Source organism: Heterodontus francisci, chromosome 26, assembly GCF_036365525.1.
Source record: "Heterodontus francisci isolate sHetFra1 chromosome 26, sHetFra1.hap1, whole genome shotgun sequence".
Classification (NCBI taxonomy): Eukaryota; Metazoa; Chordata; class Chondrichthyes; order Heterodontiformes; family Heterodontidae; genus Heterodontus; species Heterodontus francisci.
This window is the reverse complement of record NC_090396.1, coordinates 36842216-36863812: the sequence shown is the minus strand read 5'-3', so window position 1 is coordinate 36863812 and position 21597 is coordinate 36842216. Positions and strand designations below refer to the sequence as shown.

The 21597-nt window shown below is 42.0% G+C and overlaps 1 protein-coding gene across 2 annotated transcripts in view; it reads left to right on the top strand.

Moving 5' to 3' along the window:
* tekt3 (tektin 3) overlaps nt 1–21392 on the top strand; it is a 39139-nt gene extending 17747 nt beyond the window's left edge. For both annotated transcript variants that reach the window (XM_068058692.1, XM_068058691.1), the window contains exons 5-8: nt 758–901; nt 10101–10323; nt 12508–12662; nt 20264–21392. In XM_068058692.1, the coding sequence (XP_067914793.1) occupies nt 758–901; nt 10101–10323; nt 12508–12662; nt 20264–20480 (739 nt within the window). In that variant the 3' untranslated portion in view covers nt 20481–21392. The remainder of the gene's footprint in view (nt 1–757; nt 902–10100; nt 10324–12507; nt 12663–20263) is intronic.
* Nucleotides 21393–21597: the final 205 nt, after the last annotated feature.

Genomic DNA, 21597 nt, shown 5'->3' with positions numbered 1-21597 from the left:
ATGCCTATCCAGTGTTCTCTGACTTGATTAATTGGGGAGTGAGACATGGGGAAAAAACGTCTTGAAATTAAGTTGCAGACAACGAAACCATTCTCAGTGAGCTCTGGTATGTGTAAATCTTTTCATAATAGCAGTGTTATCACAGTTACTTTCCCATCGAGTGATCTATTGACTGTATATTGACTCCAAATTTATGAATCAAAATAGAATTAATGCCAGGTTAACTCATGAAAGAAGAACTCTGTCTGAACTAGACATTATTCTTAATCATTCTGCCTGTAGTATCGTTCCAATTAGTTTAAGAAAATAGGTTAGTTTGTTCAGGATTCTTATAAGCATTGTGCATATACACTAGTCAAAGGTCACCATTGAAACCCACACCACTTAAAACTGCAGTTAACTACTGCATGCAATATAATAGAAAAGTAGGAAATGTTGTATTCCTTATTACTATAAACTCAGTAGGGTAGATTTTTAATGTAGTGACTCAGCCTAAAACTGGTGTTTTAGATTTTTAACTTACTAACTTGGCCTAAACTGGTGTTGTGGATTCAGAATATTCTGACAAAAGATTATCAATCTGAAACGTTAACTCTGTTTCTCTCTTCACAGATGCTGCCTAACCTGTTGAGTATTTCCAGCATTTTCTGATTCTCTTTCAGATTTCCAGCATCTGCTGTATTTTGCTTTTGTATTGTTTTTCCCAATCGGTTTCCTATCTCGCATACTGAAACAACAAGGTTGTTTATTTTTGCAGATCAAATAGAGGAATCCAGCATGAGCTGGAACAGGATATCAGTGATAAAAACGCAGCTTACAGAATTGATGGGAAGTGTCACCAGCTACGGAACACATCTGATGGCATCAGCTACTACAGAGGGGTGGATCGTGTAGATGCTACGTAAGCTATTACCATATTGACTAGTTACTGTACTATTACTTTTTAAATTAAGAAAATTCCTGTTAGTTGAGAATCTTAAATGTGAATATTTACATAATGTTACATTTTATGCAAATTATCAGTGGAGTCTTGATCTCTGATATTATAAAATGGGAAAACACATTTTGGACTTGTACCAATTTTTTACTCACATTATTGATAGGAGAACAGTCTATTCAGTCGTGATCTTATCAACCTTTTAATGCCTTAGTAATTCAAATCTAGTTAGCAAAGTCTTGGAAGGAACATCTACGAGAGAGTATCTTTGAAAGAATGAAGACAATGTATTGCCATAGCTTCCTGCGTTTCTTTCAATTCCTTCATCTTCTATACATTGAGAAGACCCTTTCATATGTGTTCAATCAAATTGGCTATTATGTTGCTTGGAAGCACATTAGTCTTGAAATTATTTAACATACTTAACACATTCATCTGAAAATCTTTACTTCATTATTTTAGATGATGCATTTGCATGCTTATTTAAAATAAGTTTCCAACATCTCTGTAGAAGAGGTTATTGTATTCCAATATTTTGTAGAGGTGATATTTGCTGTGATGGTCTCTCCATAGTAAAGATGACTGAGATTCCAATACCGAATGTCTTTCAAGTCTATAATTATATTTTCAAGCACATGTAGCAAAGTTTGAATTGCTTGATTTGTCAACATCAAGGTCAGATTGTCTGTTTGAGCAAATTGATTTAATTAACAGGTTTATGGTATTTCTTTGAATAAAAAGAACATTATGAAGATTTGTATGCTTAAAACAGATGTGTATACTGCTATTATTTTCATTGATACATGCCAAATATTTATGACGTCTATTCCTTAGTGTGAATTGAAGATATACATGGTGTTTGTTAGTTCCTCTGGGAACTTCTGTGTCACAAAATTAACAGATTTGTTGTTTGGCCCCTAAAAGCTAGAGATATGAAATAGTCAGGCAGCTATTTAAAAAGCTGGTGTTTGATCAGAACAAGAGACCTGATTGTTCCACTCCCTGGTTGAGCGAGATTCTTGTACAAAAGTTTTGAGAGTGCATAATACCAGCTGAATTTGGCATGCAAAAACAAGAACTTTATTCTTTGAAGTTGCAAAGACACTTGAACTCAATCCAAAATATTCTTACAAGGGTAATTGACCTCTTCTGGACATTCTCATTTTATAGAGTCATAGAGTTATAAAGCACAGAAATAGGCCCTTTGGCCCACTGTGTCCATGCCAGCCATCAAGCCTATCTATTCTAATCCCATTTTCCAGCACTTGGCCCATAGCCTTGTATGCCACGGTGTTTCAAGTGCTCATCTAAATACATCTTAAATGTTGTGAGGGTTCCTGCCTCTACCACCCCGTCAGGCAGTGTGTTCCAGATTCCAACCACCCTCTGGGTGACATTTTTGTGTCCTCAAATCCCATCTAAACCTCCTTCCCCTGACCTTAAATCTATGCCCCCTGGTTATTGACACCTCTGCTGAGGGAAAACGTTTCTTCCTATCTACCCTATCTATGCCCCTCATAATTTTGTATACCTCAGTCAGGTCCCCCCTCAGCCTTTTCTGCTCTAAGGAAAATAATCCTAACCGATCCAGTCTCTCTTCTAGCTGAAATGCTCCAGGCAACATCCTGGTGAATCTCCTCTGCACGCTCTCCAGTGCAATCACATCCCTCCTATAGTGTGACGAGCAGAATTGTACACAGTACTCCAGCTGTAGCCTAACCAGCATTTTGTACAGCTCCATCATAACCTCCCTGCTCTGAAATGTATTTTAATGTGGTGTGCTTTTAGCTAATTTTTGTGCTTTACATTATTATTAATTGTAAATGAAGATACTATTTTGATCTGTACATTCCTGCTCCATAAGGAATCTCCACCATTCTGAAAGGAATTGGTAGCATAGTGTGAGTGCAGATTAGCCCCAGTGTTTCTCTATATTTTATGCTCCAACACGAAAGAGGAAAATATGCCCGATTAGTCCAAGAGGGTGGTAATTAAATCATGTGCTTTACATTAGATGATAGCTGTTGCTCAGTGGAGGCCCTTGCACTTCTGAGTCAAAAGGTTCTGGGTTCATGTCCCATTACAGAAATTTGATCACAAAATTGAGGCAGAAACGCCAGGGCAGTGTTGAGGGAGTGCTGCACTGTCAGAGGTGCCATCTTTCAGATGAAATGTTAAATTGAGGTCCCATTTGCCTACTCACGTGGACATTAAAAAAATCCCACGGGCTATATTTTACCAAGCCCACGACATCGGGCTCCGTGGTGTCAGCGGGGGACCGGAAGATGGTACCGGCAGCAGTCCGCCACGGAGGCCGATACTGGGAGGGCCTGGCCTGATCCTCCCGGAGGTGGCGAGGCTCCATGGCAGCAATCCCCGCTGCTGTGCTTGAGAGGAGGAGGGGAGGTGCTCCAGTGGGGACGCTTGTGCCGCAGGGCGTCCCTCATCAGGCACAGGGTGCCCGATCAGGAAGGCCCCCGCTACAGCCCACAAGGATGCTACCAGGTTTAACTGAGTGGTCTTCTGAGCTACCCATCTGCCACTGGTAATATGCCAGCGGCGGTGGGAGGAGGCCCTTATGTGACAATTAATTGGCCAATTAAGGGTCTTAATTGGCCTGGGGCGAATGGACTTTTTGTCACCTCTGCCGCTGATTGTGAAATTGCAGCAGGGGCAGGAAGGTGATGGAAATGGTACCCCCTCACCGCCCGCCCCCGCCTCCAGTGGCGGTGGCCACTGCTGGGACTGCAGCCCAGCCGACGACTTGGAGCCAGGAGGAAAGGAAAGTTGGGCATAACTCACCAGGGAGATCGGTTGTGCACTGGTGAGGCTAGTGTGGTCGTTTGGGGAGGGGGGAGCGTCTTGTGTCTTGGGGGTGGGTTGGGAGGTGGGGGTGGCCCTCAATCGAGCACCCTGTGCCCGACTGCCATGGCACCACCCCTCTGGTGCTCGGAAAGGCCAGCAGCTATCGCTGGCAGCCTTTCACATCCCCAGCATGCCTGCCTGCCACGGGTAAAATACCCGTAGAGGTGGGTGAGGGTCCTTAAGTGGCCGTTAAGTGGCCACTTAAGGGCCTTGATTGGCCTCGGGCGGGCGGGCCGTTCCCTTCCCCCGCCAGACTGCCATAAAGGTTTCTGGAGGCTGGAGCCGGGCGGGAAGGCCTCCCGGAGCCTCCCCCTCAATTTTACACTGCCCCCATGCCATCAGCCGACCCGTAAAATTCAGCCCGTGTTCTTTGAAATGTTCAAACTCTCTCTCAATCAAGGTGAAGAAGAATGTGTATTTGCAACAGCTGTTTGAGAGAGGAATAAAGGGAACAGAAGTGTAACTTTCCATTGTAACTGATAAAATACAGAGTTCGTATAATACATCTATGCAATATTTGTAAAATAATCCAACCAGAATATCAGTCATTAAACCTGAACTTTATTAGTAGAATTATTATCCTTTTCTTGGAGTACTTACTGTTGACTAAGTAACACCTTCCTTGGTTACAGACATTCTTTTCACATACACGTACTAAATATGTTTAAACTTGTAAAGTTACAGTGAGGGACTTCAATTTTAAACATCTACCAAAACCCAGTAATTGCCAATAATAATGCCTTGGCTTCTAAATCCACTGGTTAAAGTTCACTCATGGAACAATAGTTGTAGTTATAACAGAGGTGCATGAATATTACTTAATAGCATCATTATGAATCAAGACTTTTGCTGCTTTGAAGAAAAGTTTTTTTTTCCTGTGTTAGTTGGACCAGATAGAGATAATTGAACAATCAGTCGGGTTATTTACATTAAAACTGGATGGTTGAACAAAATACTAGAGACTAACACTGAATCTGAATTGGTCCGAACTGTGGTTGTTCATACTTGTTGAATGTAAACATGTTTAGATGGTCGGTCTCTTTCAGAATCTCTTCGGAAGAAAATGGGAATGAGCATGCATAGGGAGGAAAAAGTCAGCAAAAATCTTTCCCCTAACAAGGCATTTGGGTAGACTTTCAGAGTTTTGGATAAGTTCATGTTGATGGAAGGTAGGGGATGAAGGCCAGGAAAGCATTCAAGTGGAGGCTGACTTTGTTCTTCTTCAGTTGAAACACGTAATTTGTTTTCTTTACCAAATTATTGTAATTGAACATTTTTTCTATTCAGAGCATTACATTAATATGTAAAACCCAAATAGATTTAATAAAATCGTAGAAATTTATGACACAGAAGGAGGCCATTTGGTCCATCGTGTCTGTGTCGGCTGAAAAAGAGCTATCCACCTTAATCCCACTTACGGCACAGTGGCGCAGTGGTTAGCACCGCAGCCTCACAGCTCCAGCGACCCGGGTTCAATTCTGGGTACTGCCTGTGTGGAGTTTGCAAGTTCTCCCTGTGTCTGCGTGGGTTTCCTCCGGGTGCTCCGGTTTCCTTCCACATGCCAAAGACTTGCAGGTTGATAGGTTAATTGGCCATTATAAATTGCCCCTAGTATAGGTAGGTGGTAGGGAAATATAGGGACAGGTGGGGATGTGGTAGGAATATGGGATTAGTGTAGGATTAGTATAAAATGGGTGGTTGATGGTCGGCACAGACTCGGTGGGCCGAAGGGCCTGTTTCAGTGCTGTATCTCTAAACTAAACTAAAATCAGTTCTTGATCCATACCCTTGTTGGTTACAGTACTTCAAATGCATATCCAAGTATTTTTAAATGCCATGAGCTTTTCTCCCTGTACCACCCTTTCAGGCAGTGAGTTCCAAACCTCCACTGCCCTCTGTGAAAAAAAATTCTTCTTCAACCACTCAGTTTAAATCTATGCCCTGTAGTGTTGTGCTGTGTTCTTACGTCTTCACTAAATGATAACTGCAGGTTTTACATTCAGATTCAACACAAATACTATTTATTGTCTTACTTACCAACATTGCATGATCTCAGGTCCAGGTCTTTTCCTGGCTGGTATATGTGCTCTCTGTAAGCCATGTGCTAAATGTGTCTCTTAAAATCTTGTTTCCAGTATGATGATGTTATCAGTTGCATCAATGGTCTGGTCTCTTAAAGGTCCAGTTTCTTAAAAGCGAAGTCACCACTACACCACATTACATATCCCCTGGTTATTGACCCCTCTGCTAATGGATGTAGGTCCTTCCTATCTGACCTAGGCTTCTCATAATTTTATAAACCTCAATTAAGTCTCACTCAGCCTCCTCTGTTCCAAAGAAAACAAACCCACACTATCTGATTTTTATTTTCTCACAGCTAAAATTCTCCAGTCCTGACAACATTCTTGTAAATCTCCTCTGCATCTTCTCCAATGCGAATTGTTGCACATGGTACGAAATATATGACCAAATAAAGCTGCGAGTGGGACTAATTGGATAACTCTTTCAAAGATCTGGCACAGGCACAGAAGGCCTGCATCATTTTATGATGCTATGATAAATATAAATTCTGCAGAATCATCAGTATTGCTGCATCATGTATGATAATTCATTAAATTAATAATATTGACCTGGATCATGCGGTCAATGGAAAATAAATGGCCCTCATCGTTCATCAAGTTTACAGCCCAGAGACTTTTCGTGGGCCTTTGAGTGGCAACTTCTGTCATCTGGCATCTGTTTCAGCGCAGGGGAATTGTGCCATGTATGCCAACACAAACAACAGTGTGGCTCTTCAACCAATCAGATTGCAGAATCCTCACTGAGTCACACAGATCCTAAACTAGGAAGTACCAATTAGAATATTTAATTCATTGTAAAATCATGTACAGAAAGCATAGTAAAGTGAGGGAAAGAAGGGATTTAGAAAGCTAATAAACGTTAAAAAAAATTAACAAATCTATGCTAATAATTCAATTCTTAAGGAATGAAACTCCACACTTGTAAAATTAAATTTTCAATGCCAGAGAGGTTGCTTGGCAGTATTTAAGTTTTATCGGGACATTAAAAACAACTTACACCTGAATGCACCAGCCATAACTTTTTCTGGCATGTTTAGTGGGCAAGTACTGCAACTTCAAGTCCTTGCATGGATTTCAATACTGAGTTTATTGGAAGGTACCAGTGTAAAAAGGCTTGTGGAGGAACAGAGAAAATCAGGCAGCAGCCTCTGGATATCCATGCTTAACTGTGCATGTGTGAACTCCAGAAGATGCTGTCTGATTTGCTGCATGATAATGGTGAGGGCTGTTCGCCTCATCATTATTCTTAATACAAAATCTGGGACATGAATGAATCATCCATGATAAGTTACCAATAGGATTTAACTACTCATTTTATATTTCAGATTCTGCTACATATAAAAACGGATATGAAACATATTGTCTTAAGAATGTTAATGGCAATAAGCTTGGTCCAACTATGATCACAGCATAGGTTACATTGTCAAGCACATTTATATGACTAAGTCTTAATAGAATAAAACATTTAAGAGAATGAAATCCCTGTGTGCAAAGCCCGTTTCTATTCTTTCAAATGATTACTGTCCTTGTTAAATGAATAACTGCTCCTCTTAGATGAATAAAATATTTAAATACATTGCAAAAGTCTTGAAAGTATTAATCTAAATGTTGTACTGTCTTGCTAAAGCTGACTGATTGGCAAAAGGCATAACACATTTGTTAACCTTTTTATAAGAATTTTTGTCCAGGTGCAAAAACCAGCAGCTAAGCAATTCAGCAATATTTCAGGGTCTTGTTCATCTCATCATATGCTAGAGCTCAAGCGCTTTCGCAACCAAAGTGACAAACAATTTTGTTCAGATGTGATCAGGTGCTTAGGCTCGAGCTTTGTGATGCTTGTGACTTACACTAGTTTTAGTAGAATGCAAACATTTCTAGCAACAAACTGAGACAAACAATATTTCCGGGTAGATGGGGAGGGTGCGAGTGAGGCCAAAATCATTTGAAAAACCCAGCACAGCTGGGATGTGGATGTCCTGTTGATCTTAATGACAAGCCGTAATTTGTATCTTGTATCTTGCCTTCCACCTGTTAGCTGGCTGGGGAGGGGAGACCCAAAATTGGGAGGACTATGGGAAGGAGGCTGAGGATTGGGGAGGGGGAGGGAGGCTGGTGATCAGGGATGGGGGAGGGAGGCTGAGGATTGGGGAGGGGGAGGGAGGCTGGAGATCAGGGATGGGGGAGGGAGGCTGAGGATTGGGGAGGGGGAGGGAGGCTGGAGTTCAGGGATGGGGGAGGGAGGCTGAGGATTGGGGAGGGGGAGGGAGGCTGGAGATCGGGGATGGGGGAGGGAGGCTGGAGAGCAGGGCTGTGGGAGGGAGGCTGGAGATCAGGACTGGGGGAGGGAGGCTGAAGATCGGGGATGGGGGAGGGAGGCTGAAGATCAGGACTGGGGGAGGGAGGCTGAAGATCGGGGATGGGGGAGGGAGGCTGGAGATCAGGACTGGGGGGAGGGAGGCTGAAGATCGGGGATGGGGGAGGGAGGCTGGAGATCAGGACTGGGGGAGGGAGGCTGAAGATCGGGGATGGGGGAGGGAGGCTGAAGATCAGGACTGGGGGAGGGAGGCTGAAGATCAGGGATGGGGGAGGGAGGCTGAAGATCAGGACTGGGGGAGGGAGGCTGAAGATCGGGGATGGGGGAGGGAGGCTGAAGATCAGGGATGGGGGAGGATGGAGATCAGGACTGGGGGAGGGAGGCTGAAGATCGGGGATGGGGGAGGGAGGCTGAAGATCAGGACTGGGGGAAGGAGGCTGAGGATTGGGGAGGGGGAGGGAGGCTGGAGATCAGGGATGGGGGAGGGAGGCTGAGGATTGGGGAGGGGGAGGGAGGCTGAAGATCAGGACTGGGGGAAGGAGGCTGAGGATTAGGGAGGGGGAGGGAGGCTGGAGATCAGGGATGGGGGAGGGAGGCTGAAGATCGGGGATGGGGGTGGGAGGCTGAAGATCAGGACTGGGGGAAGGAGGCTGAGGATTGGGGAGGGAGGCTGAAGATCAGGGCTGGGGGAGGGAGGCTGGAGATCAGGGATTTGGGAGGGAGGCTGAAGATCAGGACTGGGGGAGGGAGGCTGGAGATCAGGACTGGGGGAGGGAGGCTGGAGATCAGGGATGGGGGAGGGAGGCTGAAGATCAGGACTGGGAGAGGGAGGCTGGAGATCAGGGCTGTGGGAAGGAGGCTGAAGGTCGGGGATGGGGGAGGGAGTCTGGAGATCAGGCTAGGGAAGACCAAAGGCGTCCTTGAGGGCCAGCAGAAGAGCACACCTGCTCCTCCTGGCCCACAAGAATTACGTACCTTGAGGAGGCAGCAGCTCCTTCTTCGGTCCAACTGCCAGGAATCCAAGAGCTCGGGCCTCTCCCTCACTTTCTCCTCAGTCCCCCTCATCTTAAGATGCAGGCCCAATGATAACATCAGATGCCATCTTTGATATGCTAATTAGGCCCCGACCTGCCATTTGCGGGTACTCCTTCATGTCCTGAATTCTGCAGTTTGAAATTTAAAGGGGCGGAATGGGGTCAGTTTGCTCGATCCTGGTATTTTAACCCTGCAATGCCCTCCTACCGGATGGGGGTGGTTAAAGTCAAGGGCTTTGTCTCTTTGAATAATGAATAAGCCTCCTCTTAAGAAGAAGAATGTTCTCTTTATGAAAGATGAGGTGAAAGTAATTGTGATGCTGAATGGGTCGAGCATTTCCCAGATTTTCAAAGTGAAATTGCTGAACAGTTTGGTATGTCACAGGCTTTTTAAAAAAGTTTTTTTGTGTTGTATAATGCATATATTGATATTAAGCAAATGACATAAATACACTCTCAGTTATCCATAACAACTGTAACCATTTTTAACGGTAGTCTCATTACAATCTGGTTTTTAATCCATGAATAGCTTCCTGCCACAGTCTGATATAACAATTAAACATATAAAATAATAGAACAGTGAAGTGAATAAAATTACTTGGCAAAATCACTATTCATTTGACATTTGTCAATCTTATAAAGCTTCGGAAAAAGTGAGAATCACACAAGTATGCCCTTTGTAGAGCTGTGATCTAGATACAATCAGGATACATAGGAGAAGTTCTGTATTTCTGCCTGACTTTGCAGGGCAGCACTTTATTTTTCTTCTTTCTAGCGCTGTTTGTTCTCCTTTAACAAAATGTTCAAAAAAGGTGACTGCAGGTAGAGATGTGTTAAAGTCTTTGTAATATATGTTTTTTTAAAAACAGAATTTCAGTTCCAGAGTCTTGGGCCAAGTACACAGATAATAATATCTTACGATCACAGAGTGAACGGGCTGCATCTGCTAAACTCCGAGATGATATTGAAAATCTCCTTAATTCAGTTTCCAGTGAGATGTGGAACCAGTTCAATACTTTGAATGTGTCATTTACAAACCGCATCTCTGAGACAGCTGATGCCAAAAATAAGTTGCAGACACATCTTGCTAAGGTAAACAGAAGCTTCAGTTTAATATGACCGCTAGGAGTCACATTTCATTCAGTTTTGGGGAGTGTGAGGCCTCTAAAAGCATTTTGCATCATATCCAAAACAGTAGATGGTCATTTATGTGATGAATATCTTTAATAAATACATATATCATTACTTTACCAAAAGAATATGTTGCTAAGAACATGATAACTAATGTATAATGATGACTGAAGTATGCCTTAGATCAGTGGTTTTCAAACTTGTTTGGTTGATGGGACCCTTTTCAAATGTTATCACGGACACACCCATCTAAATTATAATACTGTATAATACTTATAACATGAAAGTCCTGCATGAAGAGCGTTGCAATAATGCCTTTAAGAAAACATGTATTTACTTACAGTGAGATGGGTGTGTCTGTTTCTCACTACAGAGTCTGTCTATCCTTGGCTGAAGCACGGAGAGAGTAGCAACATGGAGAGGGCAGTGCATGGAGATGGCAGGAGCCCAGAGGAGGTGGAGTTTGGAGAAAACAGGAGCATGGGGAGAGCACAGCAGGGAGGAAGTACTGGAGGAGCGGGGGAGAGCAGGAGCACAGAGTGTGCAGGAATATGGGGGGAGCAGCGCATGGAGAGAGCGCTATGGGAGCAGGGGGAGAGCAGGAGCACGGCAGAGAAAGCAACGCTTGCCTCCGGCCGCCGCTCATTCGATTAATCTTGGCACGGTTCCCTGGGCAGTTCACCTGTAAGGCCAGCCTGTGTCACTAATCCCCTACAAAGTCTCCATGGACCTCCAGGTGCCCGCAGACCCCAGTTTGAGAACCACTGAGTTAGACAGAGTGTACAGTTTTATCACTTTCTATGTTGCTCATTATCTGTGAAAAGACTGAATAAGTTGAAACGGCTCCATGAATATTAATAACAGGTGCTTATTTTAATAAGTCAATGATTATTAAAGTATAAAATAGCAGACAAAGGAAACTTCTGATAAATGCTTTAATGTGTTTCTTTCTAATATTGTACTGTGTAGTTTGAGGTGTATAGTGGTGTGAATTGAACATTTGCCAGTTCTAGATCATCATTTGCAAGATTGTGATTTTAAAATTACACTTTTCACACCTGTACACATTTTAGGGTAGATTTTCCAATGTGGGTGACTGTTAGGCATAATGCACGCCTGGGTTGGACCTGCTCTGTAGGTCTCAGTTTCACACTTGATATGCAGTTTTTGAACCAAGCCATATAGATAACTCATTTAAAAATTGAGTTTTCTCAAAAGGTGATATGAATTGACATGAGAGATACTATTGAAAGTCTCAGTTCCAAAGATGTATAAAATACCTCTTAACAATGCCTCAAACGCAGAAAGCATTTTTTAAAAATCAAAGGAATGCCTGCTGTAGACAAAGTTATTTCAAAGAAAGATAAAACATTATCAAACAAAGATAAACAGAGCAAAATCACGAGGTACAAGGCACAAAAGAAAATGACATTTAAAGAGGAGTGTTCTCCTTTGAATCTTTCATTATCTTTTAGTCTGTGAAAATCTTACCAGCTCTGTTAAATTTAATAATATATTTAACCAAATGATAGGATTAAGAGGGACTTTGTTTACCATTGACATTCCTGACTAACATATAAATAGTTTTTTTAATGGATGATATATTCCAGCAGTGAGACAAACGGTATTGTGCATTTGCTAATTATGCCTGCCCATTGCAAAAGTATTCCACCCACCACTACCAGCACATAACCCCAGGTATTAACCTAGTACGTAGGAAAGACCTTACCAAAATAAGGCTGCAACATTATTATAGTCTGATAAACACACAAATTTATAATGGAGAAAATTATACAAAGAGACAAGAATGTAATCACAGTCTGCATTGCTTTATAGATTACGTATCTAAAGTACAAGCACAAACAAATGCAGAGCTGAACAATACAGTCCCGAGGTTAGCCAGAGATTATCTTTCTAAGTTATAAAAAGATTGCCAAACAGTCATCTCAGTTTCATCTATGGATGAAGAAAACGTTGTTACACATTGCTGCATTCTGCTGTTGATAAGACCAATAAACCGGATACTGTGGTCTCTCAACACGTATTTCCATAATATAAAATAAAAGCAGCTGGGCACTGTGCCCAGCAAACACTACAGGACAACATCCATGATTTTCCTTCTCTGTGTTTTCTCTGGTTATGCAGACACTTCAAGAGATCTTCCAAACTGAACTGACAATTGAAAGCATCAAGAGAGCAATCAAAGATAAAGAAGCACCTCTGAAGGTAGCTCAAACCCGTTTGGAGGAACGCACACGGAGACCAAATGTGGAACTGTGCCGTGATACAGTCCAGATTCAGTAAGTCAATAAATAAAAATCCACTGCATACATTTTCACTGAGCAGCACCTACGATTAATAAATGAATGCTTCTGACTTTCTTGAAAGGAAGCTAGAAGCTCACAATTCTGTTTTCTTTACAGAAACCTCCTCCCCTCTCCCCACCAAAACAAGACACTCAAATTTATGAGCATACAAAATTAACAGACAGGTGAAAAACAACTGGCCCGTACAGCCTGTCCCACATATTTATGATGTTTTATACATTACACTATATACAATCCCTACACTCCCGGAGTCATGCAATCTCCTGAGAGAGGCAAAAAATGCATGAAAAAATCCCTCAGGCCCATCATGCCTGTGCCTGTTTTTTGGTAGAGTTATCCAATTAATACCACTCCCCTGTTCTTTCCCTGTATTTTTTTTCCTTTCAAGTATTTATCCAATTCTCTTTTAAATATTTCTTTTGAATCTTCTTTCACCACTCTTTCAGGCAGTGTATTCCAGACCACAAAAACTCACTGTGTAAATAATGATTCTTTACGTCACCTCTCGTGCCCATCACTTTAAGTCTGTGTCCTCTGGTTACCGATACATTTGCCATTGGAAACAGTTTCTCCTTTTTTACTCTGACAAAGCCATTCATGATTTTAAACATCTCTATCAAATTTCCTCTTAACGTTTTCTGCTCCAAGGAGAAAAACCCCAGCTTCCCCACATAACTGCAGTCTCTCATCCCTGAGACCACTCTAGGAAACCTCTTCTGTACCCTCCCAAAGGTCATGATATTCTTCCTAAAGTGTGGAGCCCAGAATTGACTTCAGCTGAAGCCTCACCAGTGTTTTATAATGGTGTAATTAGGGACGGAAATGGAAAATTCCTCTCCGACTCCCATAAATGATCAAAACTAGTCCAGAAAATCACATTGACCCTGGCTTTACATTCCAGGAAACCTACCTCTTGTATGAGGTGATTTCACCCCCCACCCCCCCAGCCAACCTCAAGTCCAGCTCTTGTTTGAAGGATTACAATGATTTAGCATAAGCTAGCAACCTATTCCACAGGTTCATTATTCTCTAGGGGAAAAAAAATCTAACATCTGGCTCACCGCCATTTTCTAAAGAACAATTAGTGATGGACAATAAATGCTGGCCTTTAGAGAGTGATGCACTAAACACCCAGATAAAAGACAGAAAAAGAGACTTGCATTTATATAGTACCTTTCACAACCACCAGACATCCCAAAGCACTTTACAGACAATGAAATACTTTGAAATGTAGTCAGTGTTTTAATGTAGGAAATACCACAGCTAATTTGCACACAGCAAGGTCCTACAAACAGCAATGTGATAATGATGTTGATTGAGGGATAGATGTTGGTCAGGATACCAGGGAGAATTCCCACACTCTTCTTTGAAATAGTTCCACAGGATCCTTTACATCCACCTGACAGGGCAGCCGGGGCCTTAGTTTAATGTCTCATCCAAATGACAGCATTTCTGAGAGTACAGCATTCTCTTGGGACTACACTGGAACATCAGCCTAGATTGTTATGTTCAAGTCCTGGAGTGGGACACAAACCCATAATCTTCTGACTTAGAGGCGAGAGTGCTACCAATTGAGCACAGCCAGGTCTCTTTCTTTCATCACTAGTTTTAATTCTTTTCCCTGTAGGGTGTATGTTTAACATTTGACCGGCCCACGTGCATGACACTGCATTTTTCTAAGTTAAGCATCATTTGCCAAACACAGCCCAATACCCCAGAACATCAAGATCTGCTTGTTGGAGTCGAGCATCCTTTACAAGTCCAAACTCTCGCACATATATTGGTATTGTTCACAAACTTGTGGATCATTCCTCCAGCCACTACAACTAGATCATCAATGAAAATAGTAAACAACAAAGGCCCTAACACCAATTCCTGTGGGACACCACTGATAATCATCTCCGAACAGATCCAAATCCATTAACAACCACTTTCTGCCTACAGACATTCAGCCAATTCTCAATCCACTGCAGCAGAATACCACTAATTCCACATGATTCTATCTTGTGGGGATGTCTTTTGTGTGGTACCTTACCAAAAGCTTTCCGAAAATCCAAGGAGAGAACGTCTACCACATGACCCTCATGCACTTATGACTTTCTCAAAAAATTCAATTAGATTGGTTGGCGACAACCTTCCTTTCTGGAAGCTGTGTTTGGTGTCCCTTTTATGGCCTTCTCTAAGTGGATATATATTGATTTTATCCCTAATAATTTCTTCCATTCAAATGAAAATATTCAAAATGGAATAAAAACTTGCTGGCAGACAGATCAGGGAATGTAAGGCTATGCTGTACAACTGGCTATTTCATTTGAACTGGATCCATTATTTTACCTCCCTCATAATGTTAGGCTCCTGTGATTATGTCATTATTTAATGATTGTTTTCCCCTACATAAAGAGCAAGTAAATAATAGGATGGTAAATGTCTAAACATTTATTTTAGCTGATTTATTTTTGAGACTTGCTGTGCTGTTGCCAGTTCTTAAATAGATCCACTAGATGGGGTATCCTGCTGTATAGCAAAGGATGTCAATCATCTGAGCAGAGGAGAGACATGCTGTGGTTTGAACTAACTGTGCACTAGCTCGGTAAACCATTGTAGCTGGTCACACCCAGAGCTACGAAAACATCTCTGTTTATTTTGGCACAGTTACTTACTGCCAATTGCGCAGGAAATATTTTTATTTCATAGATAGGTCATAGAAAGGTCCAGAATAGATAACTGAGAATTTCGGTATCATAACATATTTGCAATGGATATGTACTATGTATTCAACCAAATGAACAAAATATTCTTCATGTTAATTAATCCGACTTCCCCTTTAAAAGATGCATTGCAACAGGAATTGTAATTTAAAGATTCCTTTAACAGATGGGGCAAATTATATTCTATTCTCACCTTAGTAAATGCTCACAGGTATGACATTTTTTTGCAGCACCTCAGACTTTCTTCTCAATTACTCACTCAATGGTGATGGTGCAGGTGTGTCATGTGGTAGAGCTGAGGATGGGGAAGAACCAAGGAAAACTACATTAATAGTAGATTGCCAAGCACTCTGTGATATTTTTGGAACTCAGAAGGTTTGGTCCATCTAGAGTTGAGTTGAGGTCTGAAACTGCACTGTGCTATTTCTAGACCTCATCAGATTTTTCAGATTAGTCCCATGTAGAGGGAACAGTACCTTGAAATGCCATTCAGATGTGTAAGAATTCCTTTCCAGTGCACACTATCTAAATAACTGCAGTGATGTTGACATTTGCTAAAACAATGCTTCAAGTAAAGATCCACATGGCCACATGCTGATTTATAAAATATTGTCATGCCAAATAATTTTTTCAATGCTCACTCTACCCTCATTCCCTATGGAAGGCTCCGCTTCTCGCCCTGCTATAGTTCCATGGGAGTTTGCAACCCTCCAGTACTTTGTTAAAGTGGTTGTTCCTCATGTGAGTCAAGACAATAAATATCAGCAGGCTTTTCGATCACAAGGAGTATCCCAACTGAGCCAAATCAGGTTGTCATTTAAAGTCCATACACTCAAGCTTTGTATTAGGAGTTAGTGTATCCTATCAGGAAGAGCCCAAGCTGATTGTTCCCTCTTCCTTCATGGAGCACTGCAGATATAGTGCCCACACTGGCATCCTGACTGAAATTACTTAACACAGCACAGACTGAAGATCAAACCTCAGACTTTCCTGCATTACATTACTCAGTGACACACTGAGCAGTGCATTTTCCATTAAGCCACTGGGAGAGCTCAAGAATTTTATTTTACATATAAAAGAGCACGTACTTATCAAAAGTGTTAATACTTATACGAATATAAAACCTTTGCCCATGTTCTTTTAGGATCGGTGTTAGGTACTTTAGGATACAATGCTTTTATTGCAAGGCACCGAGGATTCTGCACATAGTCAAAAATAGTGTTCAGCCTTCGTAAATGACCAGTCAGATCAGAATTTCCTATTGTGACTAATCTATTAAGGATCCAAATGTGAATGTTTAATCACTTAAGCTACAAGTTTGCTTCTGAGTGCCCACTCAATCTGTCAGCTTCCACCCATTGTTATAAGTAAATGATGCAACCTGCCATGACCTCCATTGTGTCATGTGAGTCACTAAATTGTCACTGAGCACATTGCGAAATGTTTGGTGTAAAAAGATGAAGGTGGTATGAAAGGGATATAGCAACAGTGTGGCTGCAAGAAACATAGAGACTGTTGTTATGAACACAGCAACCCTGCAGCTTTTCAAAGAACAGTGGGAACCCCTCTCTGCCACTCAGAACCACTCCCACCACCGCCCCACCCCCGGCTCTATTTTAACAGCACCCGGGCAATTAACAGCCCACGCCAGGATCCCCATCCCTTTAAGGACAGGAATCCCACCTCCAAGAGCTGCCAACCAATCGGAGGATCGGCAGCTCAGTAGTATCGGCAGCGCCACTAGGAGTGGTGGCCACTGCCACTACTACAGAAGGCCTAGGAACTAGGCCCATTAGTGGGGCCCATTAAAGTCAGCCCATAGCTACAGCAAAATGACTCTTGATAAGTTGAATTATACTGAAGACCATATTATTTTTGTTTATTAACTTATAACTGAGGTCTGATGGAATTAAATCAAATTTTGGACTTACTTTGTGGCACCAGAGAACACATTTTGAGAATATAATCTTCCGGTAATATAATTGATCAAAGGGAAACTAAGCCTCAATGGTAAAGACCTTCACTTTGTTACATTGCTCACTCTACTACAGAATTCATTTCAATATTTATTCACAGTTGTCTTTGTGTCTTGCCTTTTGCTGTGGCTCAATTGGTAGCCCTCTCGCCTCTGAGTCACAGTTCTGGGTTTAAGTTCCACTCCAGGGCTTGAGCACAAAAATCAAGGCTGATGCTCCTGTCCAATACTGAGGGAGCACTGCACTGTCGGAGGTGCTGTCTTTTGGATGAGACGTTAAACTAAGGCCCCATCACCTTGCTTGGGTGGGAGCTCCCTTCCTAACAGTACTGTAGATGTACCTACCCCAAATGGACTGCCGCGGTTCAAGAAAGCAGCTCACCACCACCTTCTCAAGGGCAATTAGGGATGGACAATAAATGCTGGCCTAGCCAGGGAGCCCACATCCCATGAATGAAGAAAATAGACGATGGCATAGTGAAAATGTCACTGGACTAGTAATCTAGAGGGCTGGGCAAATGCCCTGGGGACTCAGGTTCAAATTTCACCATGGCAGCTGATGGAATTGAAATTCAATTAATTAAAAAATTAAATTAATTAATAGAAATCTGAAATTGAAAGTTAGTCTCAGTAAGGGTGCCATGAAACTATCATTGATTGTCACAAAAATCCATCTGGTTCACTGCTGTCCTTTAGGGAAGGAAATCTGCTATCCTTACCTGGTCTGGCCGACACATGACTCCAGACCCACAGCAATGTGGTTGACTCTCTACGGCCCTCTGAAATGGCCTAGCAAGCCACTCAGTTCAAGGGCAATTAGGGATGGGCAAAAAATTGCTGGCCTTGCCCAAATCCCATGAAAGAATTTTTAAAATGTAAAAGATTCCATGGCACTGTTTTGAAGATGAATGAGCAGGGGAGTTATCCCCGGTGTCCCGGCCAATATTTATCCCTCAATCAACATCACAAAAACAAATTATCTGGTCATTATCATATTGCTGTTTGTGGGAGTTTACTGTGAACATACTGGCTGCCGTGTTTCCTACATTCCAACAGCTCCAGGACATCACTGTAGGAGTTCTCAGGGTAGTGTCCTAGGCCCAACCATCTTCAGCTGCTTCATCAATGACTTTCCTTCAATCATAAGGTCAGAAGTGGGGATGTTCGCTGATGATTGCACAATATTCAGCACCATTCGCGACTCCTCAGATACTGAAGCAGTCCGTGTAGAAATACAGCAAGACCTGGACAATATCCAGGCTTGGGCTGATAAGTGGAAATCACAGTTGTGCCAAGCAATGACCATCTCACACAATAGAGAATCTAACCATCTCCCCTTAACATTCAATGGCATTACCTTTGCTGAATCCCCCATTATCAACATCCTGGGGCTTACCATTGACCAGAAACTGAACTGCAGTAGCCATATAAATACCATGGCTACAAGAGCAGGTCAGAGCCTAGGAATCCTTTGGCGAGTAACTCATCTCCTGACTTCCCAAAGCCTGTCCACCATTCTATAAGACACAAGTCAGGGATGTGATGGAATATTCTCCACTTGCCTGGATGGATGCAGTTCCAACAACACTCAAGAAGCTCAACACCATCCCAGGACAATGCAGCCCGCTTGATTGGCACCCCATCCGCAAACAGTTACACTCTCCACCACCGGCATACAGTGGCAGCAGTGTGTACCATCTACAAGATGCACTGCAGCAACTCACCAACGCTCCTTAGACAGCACCTTTCAAACCCGCGACCTCTACCAACTAGAAGGACAAGGGCAGCAAATGCATGGGAACACCACCACCTGCAAGTTCCCCTCCAAGTCACACACCATCCTGACTTGGAACTATATTGCTGTTCCTTTACTGTCACTGGGTCAAAATCCTGGAACTCCCTTCCTAACAGCACTGTGGGTGTACCTACCTCACATGGACTGCAGCGGTTCAAAAAGGCAGCTTACCACCACCTTCTCAAGGGCAATTAGAGATGGGCTATAAATGCTGGCCTAGTCAGTGATCCCCACATCCCATGAATGAATTAAAAAAATGTGCACTGGCTTTGAAATTTGACTAATTTAGTATGAGACTTATCAAGTTTTCATTTATTTAAGCCACCTCGGTTCTCCCCGTAGGAATTGTGGGTAAATATTGTCCTTACATAGTTTCATCCTCACAGCAGGAGTTTCATGACTTATACGAGAGTCCTACTCATTCACAATAATTAGCAGGACAAAGAGACAACATGGACCGAATAAGTAAACACAGTATTCCCCAATTAGCAAAACAATAAATCTTTGGCCTCCTTATCTCGAGAGACAATGGGTAAGCACCTGGAGGTGGTCAGTGGTGTGTGGAGCAGCGCCTGGAGTGGCTATAAAGGCAAGTTCTAGAGTGACAGGCTCTTCCACAGGTGCTGCAGAAAAATGTGTTTGTTGGGGCTGTGACACAGTTGGCTCTCCCCTTGCGCCTCTGTCTTTTTTCCTGCCAACTACTAAGTCTCTTCGACTCGCAACACTTTAGCCCCGCCTTTATGGCTGCCCGCCAGCTCTGGCGAACGCTGGCAACATTATCCCACGACTTGTGATCAATGTCACAGGATTTCATGTCGCGTTTGCAGATGTCTTTAAAGCGGAGACATGGACGGCCGGTGGGTCTGATACCAGTGGCGAGCTCGCTGTATAATGTGTCTTTGGGGATCCTGCCATCTTCCATGCGGCTCACATGGCCACAAAACAATAAATAAGTAAGGAATATTCATAGTCATCAAATGGAAAGAGTGGAAAGAGATGTAATGAAAGAAATAATTTTACTACTGGAGTTGTGTTCCATTTAAAGCCTTACATTAGAAATACCTTGTGGTCATTATTTTCATTGTGTTTTTCATAGCCTTGTTAATGAAGTCCATGAACTTGACAATACCATTAAGACCTTGCAGCAGAGGCTAAAGGATGCAGAAGACACACTACAAATGCTGGTCCATACAAAATCAACCCTGGAGTATGACCTCTCTGTTAAAGCAAACTCGGTCTTCATTGACCAGGAAAAATGCATGGGAATGCGCAAAGGTTTTCCAAGCACCCCAAGACTGGTTGGATACACGTGAATAAAAAAAAATGACATTTAACATTAGTTTACAATGAACAGAAATACTATGCATTATCATCGGTACACTTGCTTAACATTAAACTTAGACTATTTCACTGATGATGGTGAGCTATGGTAATTCTTTACTGAGTTTAAAAGACCTGTAACTCACAAATTCTGCACGCACCAGTGAGTTATGATCTTTTGACAAATTAAAGACTGTCTGAAACTCAACATCATTACTGAGTTATTTTGTTTACTTTATGGGTGCTCTGTTCCTCATAGAATAATCTTTTAAATGAATGTTGGTACACTGCATGCCATTGACATTTTATGGATTAATTCGCACAACCTAATTATCACTTTTGATTTTTACATGTGGCAGATCAACCATGTAAGGAATAAAACCATCAGTTTAGAATAGATATTTCATAGAAATTTTCAAAAGGGTATTGGATGTATACTTGAAAAGGAGACATTTGCAGGTCTATGTGGAAAGAGTAGGGGAGTGGGACTAATTGGATAGCTCTTTCAAAGAGATGATGGGCCGGAAAACCTCCTGTGCTGTCTGATTCCATATTTTTATGAGTTTTTTCTTTTTGTGCGGTGATAATCAAAAGGCAATCCTGTGAAAAATCATCTTTGTGTTTCTTTATGATTGACGTGAATTATTTGGTGATGTTTAACATAAAGCAGCTTCCTTAAACTTGACCTGTACTGCTCATTATTGGATGACTGAGATGAATAGGCATTAATCCTTCAAAACCGTTTGTAGTCTTCCTTCATGTTACAACATATATCCAAAAAGATAAGCAATGCTTTAATAGTTAGTGAAGGAAAGGTATTCTTATGTTTATTAGTGCAACTAATATTCTGTGCTAGCTATATCGAGTTCATTTTGACAAAATAAAGATTAATAGTAAGAATCCTATTTTGCAGTTTCGAACAATGATTTCTATGATTGATATTTGATAATACTAAAAAGAAATGTAAACTTCACAGGCCACAATGGGTTTTAAATTTTGAAAAGATTAATCTGCTCACTTATAAACTACCAGCAGATAGCCATCAAATATAAATTTATAAAATCACATGAATTCATAAAATACATGTATACATGAACCAAATGCTTAAAA